The 20,297-nt window shown below is 47.3% G+C and overlaps 1 protein-coding gene across 3 annotated transcripts in view; it reads right to left on the bottom strand.

The window, feature by feature from the left end:
* Window positions 1–20,297, bottom strand: part of LOC149347722 (mannan-binding lectin serine protease 1-like) — a 45,679-nt gene that overhangs the window by 12,358 nt on the left and 13,024 nt on the right. For 2 of the 3 annotated variants that reach the window (XM_089587390.1, XM_089587389.1), the window contains 7 exons: window positions 19,473–19,691; window positions 18,141–18,308; window positions 11,288–11,491; window positions 5,972–6,121; window positions 4,851–5,013; window positions 2,877–3,079; window positions 1,379–1,678 (listed from right to left, as the gene is read on the bottom strand). In XM_089587390.1, the coding sequence (XP_089443516.1) occupies window positions 1,379–1,678; window positions 2,877–3,079; window positions 4,851–5,013; window positions 5,972–6,121; window positions 11,288–11,491; window positions 18,141–18,308; window positions 19,473–19,691 (1,407 nt within the window). The remainder of the gene's footprint in view (window positions 1–1,378; window positions 1,679–2,876; window positions 3,080–4,850; window positions 5,014–5,971; window positions 6,122–11,287; window positions 11,492–18,140; window positions 18,309–19,472; window positions 19,692–20,297) is intronic. The other variant, XM_089587391.1, reaches the window with a different exon arrangement.

Here is a 20,297-nt window from a genome sequence, read left to right as displayed (position 1 = left end):
AGGCACTCTCTTTCCGTTAGAGGTCAGCTTACTCCCTTTTTACTCCCATATAAGATCTAAACAAATAGGAGTAGGCCCAATACACTCTAAACAGAAAGTAGCGAAAAGGAAGTAAGCGATTTTTGGAGGCACTCTCTTTCCGTTTTAGGTCGGCTTACTCGCTTTTTACTCCCATATGAGCTCTAAACAAATATTGATTGATTGATTGATTGATTGATTGATTGATTGATTGATTGATTGATTGATTGATTGATTGATTGACTGATTGATTGATTGATTGATTGATTGATTGATTGATTGATTGAGTGATTACTTTGGGTTATTCTTGGGAGGGGATACTGGTCCCGATGTATGTTGGCCAGTTGGTGGCAAACAAATATGAGTAAACCCAATACACTCTAAACAGAAAGGAGCGAAAAGGAAGCAAGCAGTTATTTAACACACTTTCTTTCCGTTAGAGGTCGGCTTACACCCTTTTTACTCCCATATCAGCTCTAAACAAATAGGAGTAATCTCATTACACTCTAAAAAGAAAGGAGCAGAAAGGAAGTAAGCAGTTCTTTAACACACTCTCTTTCTTTTAGAGGTCGGCTTACTCCCTTTTTACTCCCATATGAGCTCTAAACAAATAGGAGTAAACTCATTACACTCTAAAAAGAAACGAGCAGAAAGGAAGTAAGCTGTTCTTTAACACACTCTCTTTCTGTTAGAGGTCGGCTTACACCCTTTTTACTCCCATATCAGCTCTAAACAAATAGGAGTAAACTCATTACACTCTAAAAAGAAAGGAGCAGAAAGGAAGTAAGCAGTTCTTTAACACACTCTTTCTTTTAGAGGTCGGCTTACTCCCTTTTTACTCCCACATGAGCTCTAAACAAATAGGAGTAAACTCATTACACTCTAAAAAGAAAGGAGCAAAAAGGAAGTAAGCAGTTCTTTAACGCACTCTCTTTCTGTTTTAGCTGGGCTTACTCCCTTTTTACTCCCATATAAGCTCTAAACAAATAGAAGTAAACCCAATACACGCTAAACAGAAAGGAGCAAACAGGAAGTAAGCAGTTCTCTAACGCACTCTCTTTCCGTTTTAGGCCGCCTTACTCCCTTTTTACTCCCATATAAGCTCTAAGCAAATAGGAGTAAACCCAGTACACTCTAAACAGAAAGGAGCCAACAGGAAGTAAGCAGTTTTTTAACGCACTCTCTTTCCGTTTTAGGCCGCCTTACTCCCTTTTTACCCCATATAAGCTCTAAACATAAAGGAGCACAAATAGAGTAAGCTGTCCTTCAACGTGCTCTTTTGTAAAGTTAGTGCACTAGAGAACAGCTTACTCCCTTTTTACTCCCATATAAGCGTATTCGTGTTCATAGTGTGGCTCACCATCCTCGATGTTCACCCTGGGCAGCACCCCGAGCAGTGCCGACTCCTGGACAGTGCAGTTGTTCCGGCGGTCGGTGGCCACACACGTGTACACAGCCGAGTCCTTGGGCACTGCGTCGCTGATGTAGACCAGGCCGTTGCCCAAGTTGCGGTAACGGTTGCTCGTCGGGAAGGGTAGGCCATTGCGCAGCCAGCTTAACTTCACGTCGGACGAGGGCCTCCGTCGAGCTTGCGCCGTGCACTGCATGATGGCCGTCTCGCCGTGCGCGATCTCCTGGTCCTTGGGGCTCTTGCTGAAATCTGCGATGCACGATGCGACACGGAAAGAACGATTTAGAGACGATAGAAATGAAGATTATCCACTCCCCCTACAAATCGGTCAGGGCATTGACATGGAGCCCTCATAATGTAAATTTGTCGGCAAGAGATGAGGATTTCATTTTTCTTTTGCTTTACTTTTCTCTAATACGCTGCATTTTTTCGTTCAGTACCCGATTGCTTTTCCTTTTTGTGTGTGAATATACTGTTTTGTTGTTTGTTAAAAGTATGCGGACCATAACTGCCTGTGTAATTTTCGACCGTTTGTTTTCCCTATATTTCAAAATGCACGTGCATCACCATGCCTCGTTGTGTTTTTTTTGTCTGTATAAATATGACCATGGCCATACTTTCTTGTCCCCCCCCCCTTATGTAATGCCCAAACCAGGGCCCTTAAGGGATAATAAATGATGATGATGATGATGAAGCAAGGTTCTTCATTCATGCGATTTTACCCGTCTTTTCGTCCATCCGTCCTTTCAATGATCCGTATGTGTCTGGTTTCTCGGCTGCCTTGTCGTCATGTCGTCCTTAATGAGGTAGCCTATAAACTAAGATTGGCGGTGCCACAGTCACTGTTAGTTCGGTGGTAGCTCGTTCTTAGTTTATAATAACTCTGACTGCGGCCATATGTAAACTACAGCAATGTAGAACTTCGAATTTATACCTGATGTTCTACCAAATAGGAAACGCCAGTTTTGTCTGTCATGGATCTAAAGAACAGCACCGCGCCGTAATTAACATGTGTTACGTCTAAGCAATTACTACGCTTTTAGGACACAGAGATCAGTGAGGTTGTTTTCTCCTTTCATTTTTTGGGAATTCGCATATATGAAAATTTGCTTGCTCAATTATCTGATAAGTTTCTTTTGCATCGTAATGCCACGAATGCGTGTTTGTAAGTACAATCCGCAGGGATTATTATGCTGCAGGCAACCCAGTCACTGTTATAGCTACTTTCAATCCTCTGTTGAAATCGCCGGCGCAAACTTTGATGTCTCCCTGTTCATATCATCCCATCCGTTCGGGAACGTATTAACTGGTTTTGACTTCAGCACTATATGCATGCTAACTATAGCACAGATAGTCTTTATCAATCTGTAGTTCTCATACTGCACTGGACGCTCGTTAAGCACGCAAAGCGCGGAAATATCATCACCGAATGAACGCTTGCACTCACAGATGTCGCACTGGTCGCGTTGTTTCGGTGCAGCAATGACGAGTTGTGCCGTGGCTCGAGCCTGCCTGTTCTCCGTGGCCACCACGCAGGTGTAGCTGCCTGCCAGGTCGGGGCGCATGCGTCGGATCCACAACCTCCCCGGGGACACCACGTGCAGGTTAGCCAGGGGAATACTTCCGTTCAGCAACACCTCGTCCTTTAACCTGGTACGCCGCAGCAAAATTAAAGCGGCTGTGTTCAATGTTCGAAGCATGCGCTGGCTTAATATTGTCCCTCCCCCAGCAGCCCTCAATCCGAATTGCATATTAAGCAGTGCATACGTTAGTAAGCTATAGACGCGTGTAAGTTGTGCGACAGACAGAGAACGCCGAAGTGTTTCAAAACCATGGTAGGATTTCATACCATGACAGTGCATTTGTTGGTGGTGTATTAAAGGTTCACTGAAGAGGAATCTGAGCTCGTCTTTTTGACGCGGGAACTCGATCTACACGTCCCGAGCATTCTTAGAAGCTTCGACTTATTGCCCTGTGTGGCCGATTTCCTTAATTAAATCGAATTAACGTCCAGCTCCCGCCTTTATTTTTTGAATTCTCCCCGTACGGTGGGCGGAGTCGACCAACGCGTGGAGTACCTTTCAGCCAGCTCCGTAGAGGCTTTGATTTCGCTTTATTTTGTTGTTTAGGTTCTCGTGAATAAATAGTTTCATTCGGAGATAATATAGCTGCAAAATAATCCAACAGAAATAAAAATACGCGCGGACTATTTGCTACTACGGATTACTACGTATTACTCCGCCGATGGCAGAGCAGCAAGCCGCCACGGGACTGGGTGAAAGGCACTCCACGCTAGAGCTGTGCACGGGCTCGGGCCGGCCCGAAAGCCCGTACCCGGCCCGGCCCGCGGGCCGGGCTCGGGCCTTGCGGAAGTTATTCACCCGGGCCCGGGCCGGGCTCGGGCCACGGTATATTTATCTCGGACGGGCCGGCCGGGCTTCGCGATCGCGATTGCTCCTGCGTGGCTCCAGCCGCCCTACTGTTGCAAGGTTACTGTTGCAAGGTTCGAAACTAATCTCCACATGAGTGGTCTCACGAGCCCAAATGACACTGCACAAAGGAAGGTGAGGCGTGTCGAACCGAAGGCACTCGCAAAAGTACCCTCCGCCACGCGTTGACGGGGGGCCGGGTGGGGGGGGGGGGGGGGGGTCATTATCACATGTACGGGACAACAGGATTCTCGCTCGTGTGGCAACAACGATGTGTTGTGACCATTATCTTCTTGCTCGCCATGGTTACCTGAGTAGGCGTAGGCGATAACTCTACATGCGCCATGCTTGCATATACTCACTAATTTTCATCTAGAGCATGAGAACCGAGCATTTTAAAAACATTAAAATAAACTGATTTTCCTTAGATTGTCTCTTTCTGTTTCATCGTCACTTCAATTTCAGTTTTGCAGGTCGGGCCGGGCCCGGGCCGGGCCTTAACTCGGGCCGGGCCCGGGCGGGCTTAGGTTTCTTCAGTGTCGGGCCGGGCCGGGCCTCCATCAGTAGTGTAGGGCTCGGGCCGGGCGCGGGCTGAAATTTGCGGCCCGTGCACAGCTCTACTCCACGCGTTGGTCGACTGCGCCCACCGTACGGGGAGAATTAAAAAAAAAAGGCGGGAGTCGGACGTTATATTGATTTAATTAGGGAAATCGGTCACACAGGGCAATAAATCAAAGTTTCTAAGCATGCTGGGAACGTGTAGATTGAGTTCCCGCGGCAAAATGACGAGTACAGATTCCTGTTCACTGCACCTTTAAGAACACGTTTTACGGAAATGCTGCGTCACATGGCCGTATATGAGCAGCTTCCTGCCTGCGTGGAAGACCTTTGCGCTTCGGAAAGACTGGCAAATAGTCTAAGGAATGTTTTTAAAGTCCAAGAATTTTATTTGCGCTTAGTAATGCTGTTGCAAGGAGGAGAATGGCTTGTACCATTGTACGCTGGCGCCAGACACACTGGGGATGCATTTGAGCATTTCCTCTTCTCCTTCGGCTACCGTGACGTCAGCAGAAACCTCCTGAATGAGCTCGTGGACGGGAACCCAGGATTTTTCACGGGGGGTTAGAGTGCTGTTATCTCCGGCTTCCGCCTTTTCTGTAGAGAAAGAAATTTTGGAGCTAACAGCGCTGCGAGGCAGGAAATGCATGTCGGCCTCACCAATAGCGGGCTACGTGTTTCACTTAAATCTGACCAGTGGTGATAAAACAAAAGGCAGGTAAAATGAAATGCGGGTGTTGGGATTGGTTATATTTCTTGCAGACGTAAAATTTTGTCTGTCTGTCAAGTCCGAGGTTTTGCCCTCTAAACCTTCAGCCATCTCATTCTGGCCACACCACCCACGTCTGTACGACCACACCAAAGGGAGATGTCGAATAGACTCGTTCAGAATACTTGACGATGGCTCATCCCCCCCCTCCCCTAACCTTGTGTATATTTACATCATATACCTGAAAACAAGGAAGCTAGAGTGCGCCTTATGAGACCTATATCATAGAGCTAAGCAACGAGTATTAAAGACAAGACAGCTAATCTAGCTTTTGTGAACTGGATGGAAATTCATCAGAGTGGACTTTGCCATCCTTTCTCATTGGTTAGTACGCCTACCCCCTCCAGAGTCATGTGGATTTCCTACAGGTCACTAAGCCTACTTTTTCATTGGTTAAATCATGCTGAGAAAATTCACCTACACCTCGCGGCAGGCATCTGCATGCGCAGTAGTGCGAGCGCTGCACAGCGTGATTAAGTTTAGTTTGTTTTATTATTTCTTTTTATTCTTCTAATATCTTACTGCTCATTTTATTGAACCCAGCCATAAGCTGTTAATGCGTCCATGTGATTCCCGTTTTACATTTCTGAACTTATAATTGATTCCTGAAGTACATGCATCTGGCCCGTAGGACTGTCTGTGATCGAGCACACATATAAATCCACCTATGAGCGCATTCCATCCTCTTCAAACTTGTTAGTGTATTGGCGCACAAAGGTACTGATTGCCTGCATATCAACCATTGTTTAATGCGTTTATAAACGCGCAATTCGAGGCTGCACTTACCGTGGGCAGAAACAAAGTAGAACTTAGCCACGAAACCTTTGGACTGCGTTGAGCTGTCGGTCTGAAACTTGAGCCTCATACGATTTTCAGCCGCGATAACCGCCTCCATTTCACCCTTCTCGCCGCACAATCGTCCCAGAGATCTCCAGCCTGCGATGGAACTCAATTGGTAATGGGCCCAGTATTGAAAACGAACGGTTTCACTGTGGTCCTTTGTACGACCGACCTTTTCCAGTACATTACCAATATTGGGCCAGTTACCTGTGCTGCTGGGGATAGAGTCAAGAAGGCAAACATAGTGCCCTCGGTGTCATGGAGCAAGCGTAACCTAGATGTGGTAGTGAAGAACTACGAGCACTTGCAACTTCCCTGAAAATAACAACTAAAGGATCATCCTGTGGACCGCAATGAGACTGTACTGCGATCACTGTGCTAATTCAGCTTTTTGCACAGTACGCAACCTGAATTGCATGGCGCTGCCAAATTAACAGCAACGCTTTGCTGAAGCACTTAAGCGGAGAATGATACTAACGTGCTAATACCACATCATACTCTTCTCTTCGCGGGGTCTTCATCATCGTTGAGGGTCTCGCTAAAGCAAACTGAACTGGATTGGTTGCGAGCTAATATCAAGGCAGTGTCCCGGTCTGACCCTAGAGGATTCACGAGGCCACGTTATGTCGCTTCATTTTAAGAACACGTGCCATCATGTGAAACGGTAAGCCTAAAAATGCCAGTGCACTTTGCGCGCGTGATGGCCTTAGTTGCCTATGTGCTGTAAAACCAAACGCAACGCTAGTGGGCTTTGAGACGGTATAACGTATAACATCTCGTCGTTTTCCGGCGCAATCCACATCAGCCTGTGTACTCGATGCCACTGCCGCTTTTGATGCCAAGTTGGTGGCATCGTTCTCATTGGCAGTCTTCAGAAATGGATCGACACTGGTGTCCGTAGAGTGACTGAATGAAAGGGTTATCTAGAGAAGCTCTCCAATTGCAGGAAAAGTTGCACTGAAAAGTTGGCCGCAGTTGGCTTCGGCAGCTTAAAACTTCGCTAACCGCTTGCTTCTTTTGAAAACCTCTATATATGATTTTAGTTTCGATACCTGGGCGCCGCCATGTTTGTTTTACGCGAGCGCCGCCTACCACCGACGCCATCGTGGGCTGATAATTTGCAGCCCGTGGGCTGCAGCCGAAGCAGCGTGCGATCTCTGAAAGTGTCATTCGCCCGTTTTATTCCTGCCAAGCCTAGAAATTTTGGGTGGGCGTTCGCCTCGTGTCCATCCTCGCGTGTGATATGCCATTAGCTCCTGCAAAAATTCAGGGGGCACTTTCACTGTCTAAAGTGCGTAGAGGCGAAGGCGTTTTCCGCACCACTTTCGCTGCTTCTGTGGCACTGGTGGCGTCACACGTAATTGAGTACTAATTACTAAGTGATGACAAATCACTAATTAATGGTTAATTACTGATTAATGCCTGAATACTAATTAACTGCTAATTAAGCTTAAGCTTCGCCTTTAGGAGTGGAACGCGACAGCGTGTTGTAGCGCTGCCAGGGAGTCCACGGAACGCCACCACCCGTTCGGCGCGATGCCTTGCCGTTTCAAAGCAATGGTTTTTGAGGAAAGGAAATGGCGCAGTAAATCTCCGTCATCTCGGTGGACACCTGAACCGCACCGTAGAGGAACGGAGGAAGTGGGAGTGAAAGAAGAAAGACGAAGATGGCCCGTAATGAAGACAATGAAAATTGTATTTGAGGAAAGAAAATTACGCAGTAACTGTCTCACATATCTCGGTGGACACCCGTCAAAATTCAGGGGGGGGGGGGGGGGGGGGGGGGGGGGTGCACTTTTTTGACCTAAAGTGTGGTCACTGATGTGTGGTTACTGCCTCACATATCTCGGTGGACACCCGTCAAAATTCAGGGGGGGGGGGGGGTGCACTTTTTTGACCTAAAGTGTGGTCACTGATGTGTGGTTAAGATGTTAAGCTTCGCCTCTAAGAGTGGAACGGAAATTCGAGGCCCGTGTACTGTGCGATGTCAGTGCACGTTAAAGAATCCCAGGTGGTCGAAATTTCCGGAGCCCTCCACTACGGCGTCTCTCATAGCCTTAGTCGCTTTGGGACGTTAAACCCCATAAACCAAACCAATCTAAGAGTGGAACGCGAGAGCGTCTTGCAACGCTGCCAGGGAGTCTCTAGAACGCCATCGCCCATTCGGTTCTACGCCTCGCTCGTCGGTAAATTGGTTTTTGAGGAAAGGAAATGTATTTCTCTCTCATATCTCGGTGGACACCTAAACCTCGCCGGAAGGGAAGGGAGGAGGATGGCAGTGAGCGAAGACACCGTATTCACTAGACGTGCCTTTGTTCATTCCAAACCATCGAGCTGGCATGGTGGAGTTTTTTTAAACACATCGTTAATTTTCAGGACACTCTCAACAAAATATTGATACACAGATCTGGCTCCAGGATCGCAATGGCGATATGCCATGGCACTACGCCACACAGCATGCAAGCCAAGTAGAAAAATGGTGTCATATGGAACTCCATCGTCTTCGACAGGCAGAAACCTAATTCCGTGCGGAGTGAGCGGCAAATCTTTCTTTATGGTTCGCTGCAACACGTCCCAAAAGAAGATTGCATTATTACAGTCGACAAAAACATGGTCAATTATTTCCTCCTTCCTACAGAGAAGGCAATGGGTGCCCCACGGGGTGTTAAAAGACCGAGGTTTTGACGAAGAAATTGTATCCCTTTTCCAGAATCTATCCCAACTGAAGAAGTTGGAATGGTCGCTGGAAGGGAGGAGTGCTGTAGCCATGTAAATAGCCATGTAAATAGTCACATATGTTGTAATGCACTGTATTCCCACGCCTTTGAAGGCAATAAAGAAAAAAAAAAGCTGGCATGGTGGAGTGGATAGCATGCTCGTCTCGCACTCCGAAGACCGGGGTTCGATTCCCGAGCTCGACCAATTTCTTACTAGGTTTTATTTATTTATATGACCTGACAGAGAAGTTAATTAGGCTAATTGGGTAATTAAGCAATTAACTAAGCTCAGTCCCACTTACTTGGAGCATCACTATATGGTCCCTTCAATTGGTTGCATGGTTACTAGTCAAAGTACAATTGGCCCCGTTTGAAATTTGCGCACTGTGACGTCACGACCGTTTCGACCAACTGAAAAGCGTGACATTCTCTGTCGACAACTGCTGCTTACAACGATGAGACATTAAAGGCTTTCGCCTTAATAACCAACTGGGAGCAAGCGACCATTCATCGACGCAGCGAACGATCAGCATCGGTGAGTGCCAGGCTCGCAGTTCACGCGTGTAGTTTTTGTCGCCGGTTGCTTGTAGGGCAAATGCGGAACAGTGTTGCATGTTAGGAAAACAGCGCCGGTCCTATTGTACCCTTTTCTTTGTCCTTCGTCTTAGCGCTGTTTTTTTCAAGAAACATGTACCAACTAGCTCAACTCTCCGTTTTATTGATGTTAGGAAAACGAAAGCAAAATGTGTTGAAACACAAGATCGCGGAGAGTAATGAATATTTAGTTTTTCGTGGAGCGAAGTTTTTCCTGAACGCTTTCGCTGCCTGCTTGGACATGGCGTGTGTGACAGTTTAGATGCTGAGCTTGCGACAGAGTACCCCGTTTACAAACTAAACATTTTGGAAACAGCGAGTACATGACCGAAACGAATCCACTTCTGATGAATAGAATGCTTGTTTGCGGAGATACGCGCGATGAAATTGAAATTCGGCCCCTCCTGCCGCTTGCGTAGGGCTGTTCGTACTACGAGCGATACGAGCCAGTTGACTGAAAGCAATTCGCATTCTCGCCTTCTCTGCTCCCGCCAGTACTCACTGGTGCACAAATACCAGAAAATGTGCAATTACACGATCTAATAGGTTGGTACGCTAATGGAACGCTATTACCACTTACTGACAGGCAGAATCGCCGCACCTGTGTTGAAATGTTGAAAATTCCAATCTCAATCGGGTCGGGGCACTGCTCAAGTCGCTGCGTTTGTTGTATCTATGGCATGGTTATGCATAGTGTGGATTTTTTTTACAGTGCATTCGATGCGATTTCAGTCGAATAATTTATTACAATGCATGGCAGAGTTCACCGCCCTGTGCGTGCCGTGTATTTTTTCATCTTACGTTGCCATGGCTGCATTTTTCCTCACTTTGCAGTTGGGTAAAAGTTCATGTCACCGCTTCTATTCATGCCATGCTGTGCAAATTAAATTAGTATTTTTGCACTAACGACATGTTTATTTTTTTCAGGTGGCGATCCCCACATGCTCCCGATATTGACGATCATGTGGGGCGGCGAAACGAAGTTGTGGCCAAATTTGTGAAGTCCTCACATAGTGTACTGCTGAATTAAAAGAGCTCTGCCAAGGCCGTCCAAATACTTGATCTCTTAAAATTATACACAGAGTATAGTTTGGTAACCCAGGCGCTGCGCTTCGTTCCGCGCCCGATATTAGGACAGGCAGTGGGTTTGTTTCTGTCTGCATATCGCTCACAGAGTGCGCTAACGATGAAGCTCTTTGTTGGTGCAAGTATTTGTTGTTCACCAACTACGTCCACTGCCAATGCAACTCGGGACCGGCGGAAAAGCGGTGAAGAAATGGACACCGCAGACATGCTCAGACCTTCGCATAACATGGTGCGCGTACATACTGGGGGCGTTTGTTTTTTTCTACTTTCGTCTACTATTTCCGCAACCGACAATAAAACAAGGATGTCTTGAAGACGTTGGTGTTTCGTACAACATTGCTGCTTTTGTTGTACAGGCGCAAACACGCGCTTGACCCGTAGCTAAGCAGCCGCGGACGTTGCTCCGTGCGCCGGATTATCAGCCCAGGGGAGGACGGCAACAGTGGGGTGTCGCGCAGCGCACGTGTTTGAGAGTATTTCTCCCTCTCCTGCCCGCTCCTCGTAAAATGGTGTATACACATTTACAGACGGGTGTAACGAGTATATTAGGCTTTTAGGCACTGTTTCGAAGCAATAATAAGAGTGCCCTACGCAAGGTTCTTAAGCCCCACATGCGTCATGATGCCTTACCACCAAACATGTGCATGTTTGGTGGTAAGGCATCGTTTGGAACACATGCACATGTTTGGTGGTAATAACATGCTACCCGTATGTTATTGCATAAACTGTGCAGGCCTCCTATTCTCACCAGCATCAGAGGTATATGCGATTTTGTTTCTCCGACGCAATATTCGCTAAAAACAACTACAACTTAACGAGCAACAACCTGTCCCAACGTGACCGCGGCGACACGAAGTCCACGTACCCTCCTGGAGACCTTCCGAAATCTCGACAAAATCGTAGTTGCAGTTGTCGTCCGGCTCCAGGGAGAAGTCGACGAACTTCAGCGCCACCCTAGTGTACCGCGGCGCCTCGAGGTCGAGCAGGCAGCGCAATGCCGCCGGGTACCTGTCCGGGTAGTTGGGCGTTGTCACCGTGCCGTTGACAGTGTTTGACGTAACTGCACAGCCTGTAAAAAGTGCGGCGTTGTCGATCACCTTTTGTAACTGATGCAGAAGGCCAAGCTGACAAAAAGACAGACAGAACAAGCAGACAATCGGTGGAGTTATCGAAAACATGTCAAATATAGGCATAGTTTTGACTAGTACCATTATAACGACCCATATGACCACATGCCGCAGGTGGGATCCGAACCTCTAAAGCACCGGAGGCGAAATTCGGAAGTCGTGTGTTTGGATTTCCTCGGCGGCATGTAGTTGTTTTTCTTATGGTTTTTAATCACTTATCTTTAAAATAATTACCGCATTACTCTCTTACTGATGAACGCCAAAAATTAAAAAAAAAACTATAGAGAATGGTTACTACATTCGAATCGGAGCGAAATCACGGATTTGTGCAACGTAGAAGACGTCGGTGAGCAGGCAGAGCCGCGGAACGGAGCAGATGGAAGTTGGTGAAGACGACGCCTTCCAATGCCCAGCGCCAAGAGTGTGGTGCTGTTTAACACTAGGTGTGTTGGCTACGGCGGTGGCCTAGTAGAAAACATAACGGAACTAGGCTTTTCTGTCATGTTTGTGCAACGTAGCGCCTACCTAGCTGCTCTGTAAGTAGTTTGGTTTATTGTTTTATTGGGGTTTAACGTGCCAAAGCAACTCAGGCTATGAGGGACGCCGTAGTGAAGGGCTCCGGAAATTTCGACCACCTGGGGCTCTTTAACATGCACTGACATCGCACAGTACACTGGCCTCTAGAATTTCTCCTCCATCGAAATTCAACCGCCGCGGCCGGGATCGAACCCGCGTCCTTCGGGTCACCAGCTGAGTGCCGTAACCACTGAGCCACCGCGGTGGGGCGCTCTGTAAATAGTCTTTTTTGTGTATATACACACACACATATATATGTGTATATATCCTTTCTGTACATAACCATGTAGAATAAATACCACGCGAGAAAATAAAGCGGTGGTGGCCTAGCGGTCTCGCTGAGCGCCCCTTAAAAGAGATGTATTCGCCCAGCCGCGAGTTTGACTTCCAGTCATGAATATTGACTCATTTTCATGGTTTGACCTCTAAATCGGCTGAAGGTCAAATTTACAATGTCCGCGATTGAAGCCCGAGGTCCCGTAGTGAAGCTTTCGCTTCAAAAAATCATGCCCTATGTTCCTCGGTTCTGGTGACGGTCGGCTTACGTTATGCATGTCATTACAAGCCCCTCTTTTTCCTTCCCTTGTCTGCTCAGTCAGTCATCGCTATGTCCATCGTCGGCACACACAAAACGAACGCGCCCACTGAATGAGTGAATGAGAAAATCTTTCTAAGCATGTTTAACGGATTACTACGGATGACATTTCATTAGCATTAACATATGGATTGCCATAGGCAGTTATGACTGCTTGAGGTATACACTAAAACTAACGCTCTGTAAACGGCAGCTAAATGGGGCGTTTTATCTGTACAGTGGGTTCTTCATAAAAAAATTGTGAGGACGATCACAATACTAGCTAACGCGAAATTTGAGTGCAGTTCTGTCTGCCTCGGGGGAGCGAACGGCAGGGTCCCCTCTAACCGCCGCCGCCTAACACAATTTTTTCAGAGAGTCTATAGACTGTCCATAGACTTCTGCCTATAAAGTCTATAGACTCTCTGTAGACAAATTCTAGAGAACAGTCTATAGGCAATACAAATGCTATGGACAGTCTATAGACAGTGTACAGATTTATGGCCCTGCACTTTAGTAGACTTTTCTCTATAGACTATGAATAGACAAAGAAATATCTATAGGCAGGCAATAGATCTATATAAGGTCTGTAGACTGCCTATGGACCATTTTTGCGGCGGTGCGCACATCTGGATACTGGCGTCGGCGGCACCAACCCTCTGCTCGGGCACCTCGTTCAGCAGCAGCAGCAGGCGAAGCACTTCCACCAGTTGTGTCCTCATTCTTCAGAAAGAACTGGCTGAGTATATTCAGAATCGTATTATATAAGCAGACGGTTGATACTAGGAAGACAACGCTCTGGGTGACGTGACCGACGCAGACAATCTATCACGTGTAGCACATTTCACAGCACGTTGGGATGGCTAACCAATTCACATAGGTAGTTGGAAGGTCACGAAATGAAAGTAAAACGAGCTTCTGGGCAAGTTGGTTACTTTGCTTCCACATCACTGCAGCGTAAAGAAGACGAGCACAAAGGAAGAAAACACTCCGTGTCGTAAGTGTTTTCTTCCTTTGTGCTCGTCTTCTTTACGCTGCAGTGATGTGGAAGCACGAAATGAAAGGTTGATGGAAAATTTTACGCTATCGTCCGCCAGCGGAGCGGAGCGTGGAGCAAATGCCAAGAGGCACCCCGGGGGTGCGCATGCCGTCCTCCCCCCCAGCCACCCTACCTCCTCTCATGCAGTGGTGATGGACGGCGGCGGTGCGCCTATATCCACTGCGCCGAGGGGCTTTACCTGGACGGACGGACGGACGGACGGACGGACGGACGGATGGATGGATGGATGGATGGATGGATGGATGGATGGATGGATGGATGGATGGATGGATGGATGGATGGATGGATGGATGGATGGATGGATGGATGGATGGATGGATGGATGGATGGATGGATGGATGGATGGATGGATGGATGGATGGATGGATGGATGGATGGATGGATGGATGGATGGATGGATGGATGGATGGATGGATGGATGGATGGATGGACGGATGGACGGACGGACGGACGGACGGACGGACCAAGAGGCACCCCGGGGGTGCGCATGCCGTCCTCCCCCCCAGCCACCCTACCTCCTCTCATGCAGTGGTGATGGACGGCGGCGGTGCGCCTATATCCACTGCGCTGAGGGGCTTTACCTGGACGGACGGACGGACGGACGGACGGATGGATGGATGGATGGATGGATGGATGGATGGATGGATGGATGGATGGATGGATGGATGGATGGATGGATGGATGGATGGATGGATGGATGGATGGATGGATGGATGGATGGATGGATGGATGGATGGATGGATGGATGGATGGATGGATGGATGGATGGATGGATGGATGGATGGATGGATGGATGGATGGATGGATGGACGGATGGACGGACGGACGGACGGACGGACGGACGGATGGACGGACGGATGGATGGACGGATGGACGGATGGACGGATGGATGGATGGATGGATGGATGGATGGATGGATGGACGGACGGACGGACGGACGGACGGACGGACGGACGGACGGACGGACGGACGGATGGACGGATGGACGGATGGATGGATGGATGGATGGATGGATGGATGGATGGATGGATGGATGGATGGATGGATGGATGGATGGATGGATGGATGGATAGGAGCGCCCCCTTTGAAACGGGGTGGTGGCAATTGCCACCATGCTCAGCTTTTCTTTTTTAATTTTTTTTGTTTACTGTGTTGGCAATTCTCATTAAGAATGGCCGCCATCTTTACCTACGGTTTCCTACAATTCCAACCCTATGCCACATCTGCTTTTCAGCCACCAATCCTCCAATCGCTTTTTGCTGACTTCCACTGCAGATTTATTTACATGACCATTGTTATCTTTAAACCCTAGGGCCTCAGGAAGAGTGACTGCGCCTGCATCGACATCCGGATGGATACCGTCACATTTGATTATGAGGTGTTCAATTGTTTCCACAGATCTACCACACACTGCACATGTGTCATCTTCTTCGTTGAATTTCTTTTTGTAGCTGCGCGTTCTAAGACACCCTGACCTAGCTTCAAAAAGTAGGGCACTGCCTCTTGAGTTATCATAGAAAAATTCTTTCCTGATCTGCCTTTTCCAGCATCGATATAGTTCTACACTATGTTTCTTTTCCATTGAATGCATCCAATTTTTAACTTCCGCGTTTATACCCTGTCGTTTAATGCTCTTTCTTTCTCCGTCCTCATGACCTGCATACTTACTGGTTAGTTTTCTAGTTCTTTTCCGCCACTGTGAGCCAACGCTCTTTCTGTATAAATATTTAACTACCTTAGCTGCCCACCTGTTATCGTCCAATTTCCTCAGGCGTTCTTCATATAGTATTTTACTCTTAGCTTCCCGTGCTTCGAACGATGCCCAGCCCATATCCCCTTGTACTGCCTCGTTTGTGGTTTTGCCGTGGGCACCTAGTGCTAATCTTCCAACAGCTCTCTGATTTACGTCTAATCTCGACTGAACTTCTGCCCTTCAGCACAGAACCGCATTGCCGAAAGTAAGTCCCGGCACCATTATTCCTTTCCAAATACCTCTTAGTACTTCATATTTGTTGTACCCCCATAATGCCCTATGTTTCATTATCCCGGCGTCTCTTCGTCATTTTGCCCTAAGAGCCTGTTCATGCTTTTCCGTGTATATCTGCCCTTCGTTTAGCCATATCCCGAGGTATTTGTATGCGGCCACTTTGGGTATTTCGTGGCCTTGTATTGTAAGCACCTGGTCAGTTGTATCGTTAAAAACCATCACACCTGATTTAGTTGCGCTAAAACTGAATCCTAGAGCGTCTCCTTCGTCTCCACAGCAATTAACCAAAGTTTGTAAATCTTCCTGGCTATCTGCTAACAGTACAATATCGTCCGCATACATTAAACCCGGGAGTCGCTGCTGAACTACATTTCCGCCTAATCTGTACGACAGATTATAACCTAGATTACTTTCTTCTAGCCTTCTTTCCATATTTATCACGTAAAGCATGAACAGCAGCGGTGATAGAGGACAACCTTGCCTTAATCCTTTGTGCACCCCCACAGTTGTGGTACTTTTTTTCCCTTCCCATGTAATTTCAACTTCATTATCTCGGTATATTTCCTGTAGAAAATCAATTACGTCATGACCGATACCTAAATCTTTCAATATGCTCCACAGGAGTTCCCTGTTCACGTTATCGTATGCACCGCTTATGTCCAGAAAGGCTAAAAACAGAGGTCTGTTTTCCGCCTTAGCTATTTCTATGCATTGGGTAAGCACGAACAGGCTATCATCTAAACGCCTACCCCTTCTGAACCCATTCTGAAGTTCTCCGAGTATCCGATTACCTTCTACCCATGCCTGCATTTTTTAATTTCACCGCCTGCATGGCCAGACTGTACATAACAGACGTTATCGTAATCGGACGGTAGGATTTGATGTTCATCTTATCTACTTTACCTTTATAAATCAAATTCATTTTACTCTGTCTCCAGCTGTGCGGAATTTGCTGATTTGTTATGACTGTCTCCAATGCTTTTATCAGCGCTTCCTTGCTTCTTGGGCCAAGTTCATTAATCAGCTTAATTGGAATTTCGTCTATCCCTGCGGATGTGGTTTTAGGAATATTCGTTTCCGCCTTTTCCCAGTTAAGATTAGTCAGTTCTAAGCTGTTTTCTATTGTGTTGTCCTGTGTTGCCGCCTCACCTGGGAAGGTTACCCCATTGTCGTTGCTAAAAGACGCAGCTATAAATGATGTAATGTAGTTCACAGCATCGTCTCCCTCTAAACATTTTCCCTCAGCATCTATAATCTGTTCCTGCGTTCTTTTATTTGTTTTTCCCAACCAGCTTATATGGTTCCAGAATTTTCTTCCCCCCCCCCCCCCCCCTTTATTTGCCTCGCGAACTTCAGCCAGCCATTTATCAGAGGACTGCTTCATTTTAGCCCGGACTAGGGCCTGAACTTGCTGTTTCTTTTGTCGATAAGATTCCCAATTTTCGCCTATTTCCTCTTCAGATAACTGCGCCTTCTTTGCTTCTCTGTGTTCCCTTGAAGCCACCCGTCGTTGTTCGATGGCCTCCTTAATTTCCATATTCCACCAGCTTCGTGGCTTCCTCTTTCCTCTCCAGCGGTTTACTCCTTTCACTTGTTTCATTTTTGTAGCGATGAGCAGTTCTAACTGATTATAATCCCACTTTGCCATGGGGCGTTTCTCGATTACTTCTATTTCGGCTGATATTAGCGCTATTTGTTCATCGTTTAATTTTGCGTTGTCTTTTTGACTTCGCTGCATTTCTCTTTTGACTAGGGCTCCCAACTGTAGACTAATACGTTTATGATCACTTCCTAGGCTGTACTTCCCCTCTTCGGCTATTCCCATTATTGCGAGCTTGCTATAGATGTCCTGCGACATTAGAAAGTAGTCAATGGTTGTTTGCCTGTTACGGGATTCCCACGTGATTTGTCCCTCACATTTAGTTTCTCTTGACAATAACTAGGTTGTGCCGCTCACACAAGTCTAGCATTAACTTCCCGTTACAATCTGTGTATCCATCCAGATCCTCGATGTGGCCGTTCATGTCTCCAAGCAAAATAATATCGACACCGTCTCCAATCTGCTTTATATCGTCATTGAGGCACTTAACTAGATCCTTGTTTTCTACCTGCGCCACCACTCTGGCGCCATCTGTGAGCGAGCGGCGGTACTCTCGTTCACTCGGTTACACCGGCGACGGCGACGCGGCTAAACCCAAGAAAGGGCACTTGACAGTTGCACTCTAAAAAGGGCAAATGCGGTTTTTGTTTGAAAAAGTTCCGGTTTGAAGAAAAGCAGCCGCCCCATCGCCCTACCTTCTCATTAATTCTTCCCTTGATGCTACCTATGGAAGCTGCTTATATCACGTTCAAGAAGAAGACAGACACGTCAGTTGTTTCCAAGCAACCGCTCACCTCCTTCATGGCTGACCTGGAGCCCTCCGCGGTCCGTTTCGTACTCGAGTACGAAACCTCGATTGTTGAGCAGGTCGTCGGTCTTGAAGTGAATCAGCACACTGCTGCTTGTCGAGCGCAGGATCCTTTTCTGGGAGTCTCCACAGAAACGGCCCAAGGACGGGGATTCTTCAGAAAGGAGAACAACTCGCTAATACACACCTAATATGACGCTACAAAAGACCGCGTTCACAGTTGTTGCGTTCGTTTCCCCGTGCTCCCATTTGCCCTAAATATGAAATCACTGGCCTTCACTGTGTTGAGAGGGTAAAATGTCGCAGATGCATGCTAGCATTTGACATTTCCACGCGGCGGAGTCAGGAAATCACGCTGATATCTTCTGTTTCATGAGAGTCAAGAACTACAGCGATGCATTAAGTTTTTTTTTTTTTTAACTTGGTCGTGCTGCTGTCGGAATGGCATGCAACAATAATGTGAAGCCTGTTTAACAATCTAGAAAAGAGGCAGTTGTTGGTTGCGCAGTTTGGTGGTGCAGAAGACTGTTGATAACCGCAGGGTGGCTTTCACAGCGCGACAGTTCAATGCCCTTTAACTTTATCACGATGAGATACAATACCACAGCCAATTCACGCTTCTTTATTGGGTAGTCTATATCCATACTGGACAGGGAGCGTATTTCGGCAAGAACCACGGCAGGCAAGCCAGAATGGAGGCTTATAAATCCTCCCACAGGCTGTTTGTGGCGGAACTGGGCATCGGACTAAGCCCCCAATTACGTTGGAATCACCCAGAGATCAAAACCTGCCACTGTGTCGCTCACTCATCAGCCTGACACCTAGGCTCATTAATGCCCTCCGTGAAAGCCATATCATCCTGAGGCTACACGTATTGACCCGGCGTTGTGCAAGGAACCTATCTCACCTTGTATTTGACGGAAAGACTTTCATTCCTTAATAGTCTTCTAAAGTGTGCTGCATTGCATACCTTCGAAAGAGCATTCTTCAAGCATATCAGCCTAATTATTCGTGAACGCATTCATCAGCGACATAAAATGGGGAAGGCTAGTTTTGCACTGCCACACATCTGGTCCGAACAACTCTGTTTATGATAAATGGCAGTCATCGTTAGTTTCGAAAAACCTTTTCACCCGCAAACTCCTCAAGCACACCTGAACAAGGTGCCTGCGATGCTCGCCGATTGTAGTTCAACACACTCTAACCTGCGGTCTGTTCTGGTGAAATCTCGCGGCATTACAAATGTATAGAATTAGGGAGATGATTATCGTGGTTACAGTCACCATAACCGTTATTTTTAATCCCTGAACTTGCGTACCTTCGGTGGGGCCGTCGAAAACCTCGACGTAGTCGAAGGAGCACAACTCGTCAAATTCCAGAGCGATGACCTTGAAACGCAGGATGACGATGCGGCCAGGATCGACGTTGATGAGCGTCCAGCAGTTGCTGTTGTGCGGATAGTGCGAAGGGTACCCGGGACTCGTCAAGTTGCCCTCTTCACCCGTCAGCGTGCTGCCGCACTCACCACCGTCGACCCCTGCGTTGTCGCAGGCAGCAAGGTTTTCTACAATCCATAGCTTCAGTGAAAAGTAAGCAAGCCGGATCATGTTCGTCTGGCGTAGTCTTCGGGGCGGGGAGTAAGGCTGCCGAGGGCTCCTGCGAGCTCCGAAGATACGCCCTCAGAAAGGCACATACGCTTATTGAGTACACAAGGGAAAGGAAAACAAATGCTCGTTATGTCATACATGACGGAAGCCAGCAGACACCGACACCGAGGGGTATAATGGTGTTCTTTTTTTAATTTGTGGAGTTGATAACTGATAAGAGAGCAGAAGAAAAAACAGCCACATGCCACCGGTGGGATCCGAACCAACGACCTCCGAATAAGCTGAAGATTGGAGAACCGTCGCCGTAGCTTAGTCGGTAGTGCCCTGGACGCGAAATTGTCACGGGTTGGGATCCCACCTTCTCTTCTTCTGCTTTTTATCAGTTATCAACACCGCAAACTGATAGAAAAAACACCCCTTATACACCTCGGTGTCATATATAAGCTTCCGTCATATACATGATGGAAGCTTACTGTGCTTACTGGTATTACTTCATTTATTCATATATTTTAATTGATGCGGAGAGGCATGTGCAC

This window comes from Amblyomma mixtum, chromosome 4 (genome assembly GCF_055824585.1).
Source record: "Amblyomma mixtum isolate Tamu chromosome 4, ASM5582458v1, whole genome shotgun sequence".
Lineage (NCBI taxonomy): Eukaryota > Metazoa > Arthropoda > Arachnida > Ixodida > Ixodidae > Amblyomma > Amblyomma mixtum.
This window is presented reverse-complemented; position numbering and strand designations above follow the sequence as displayed.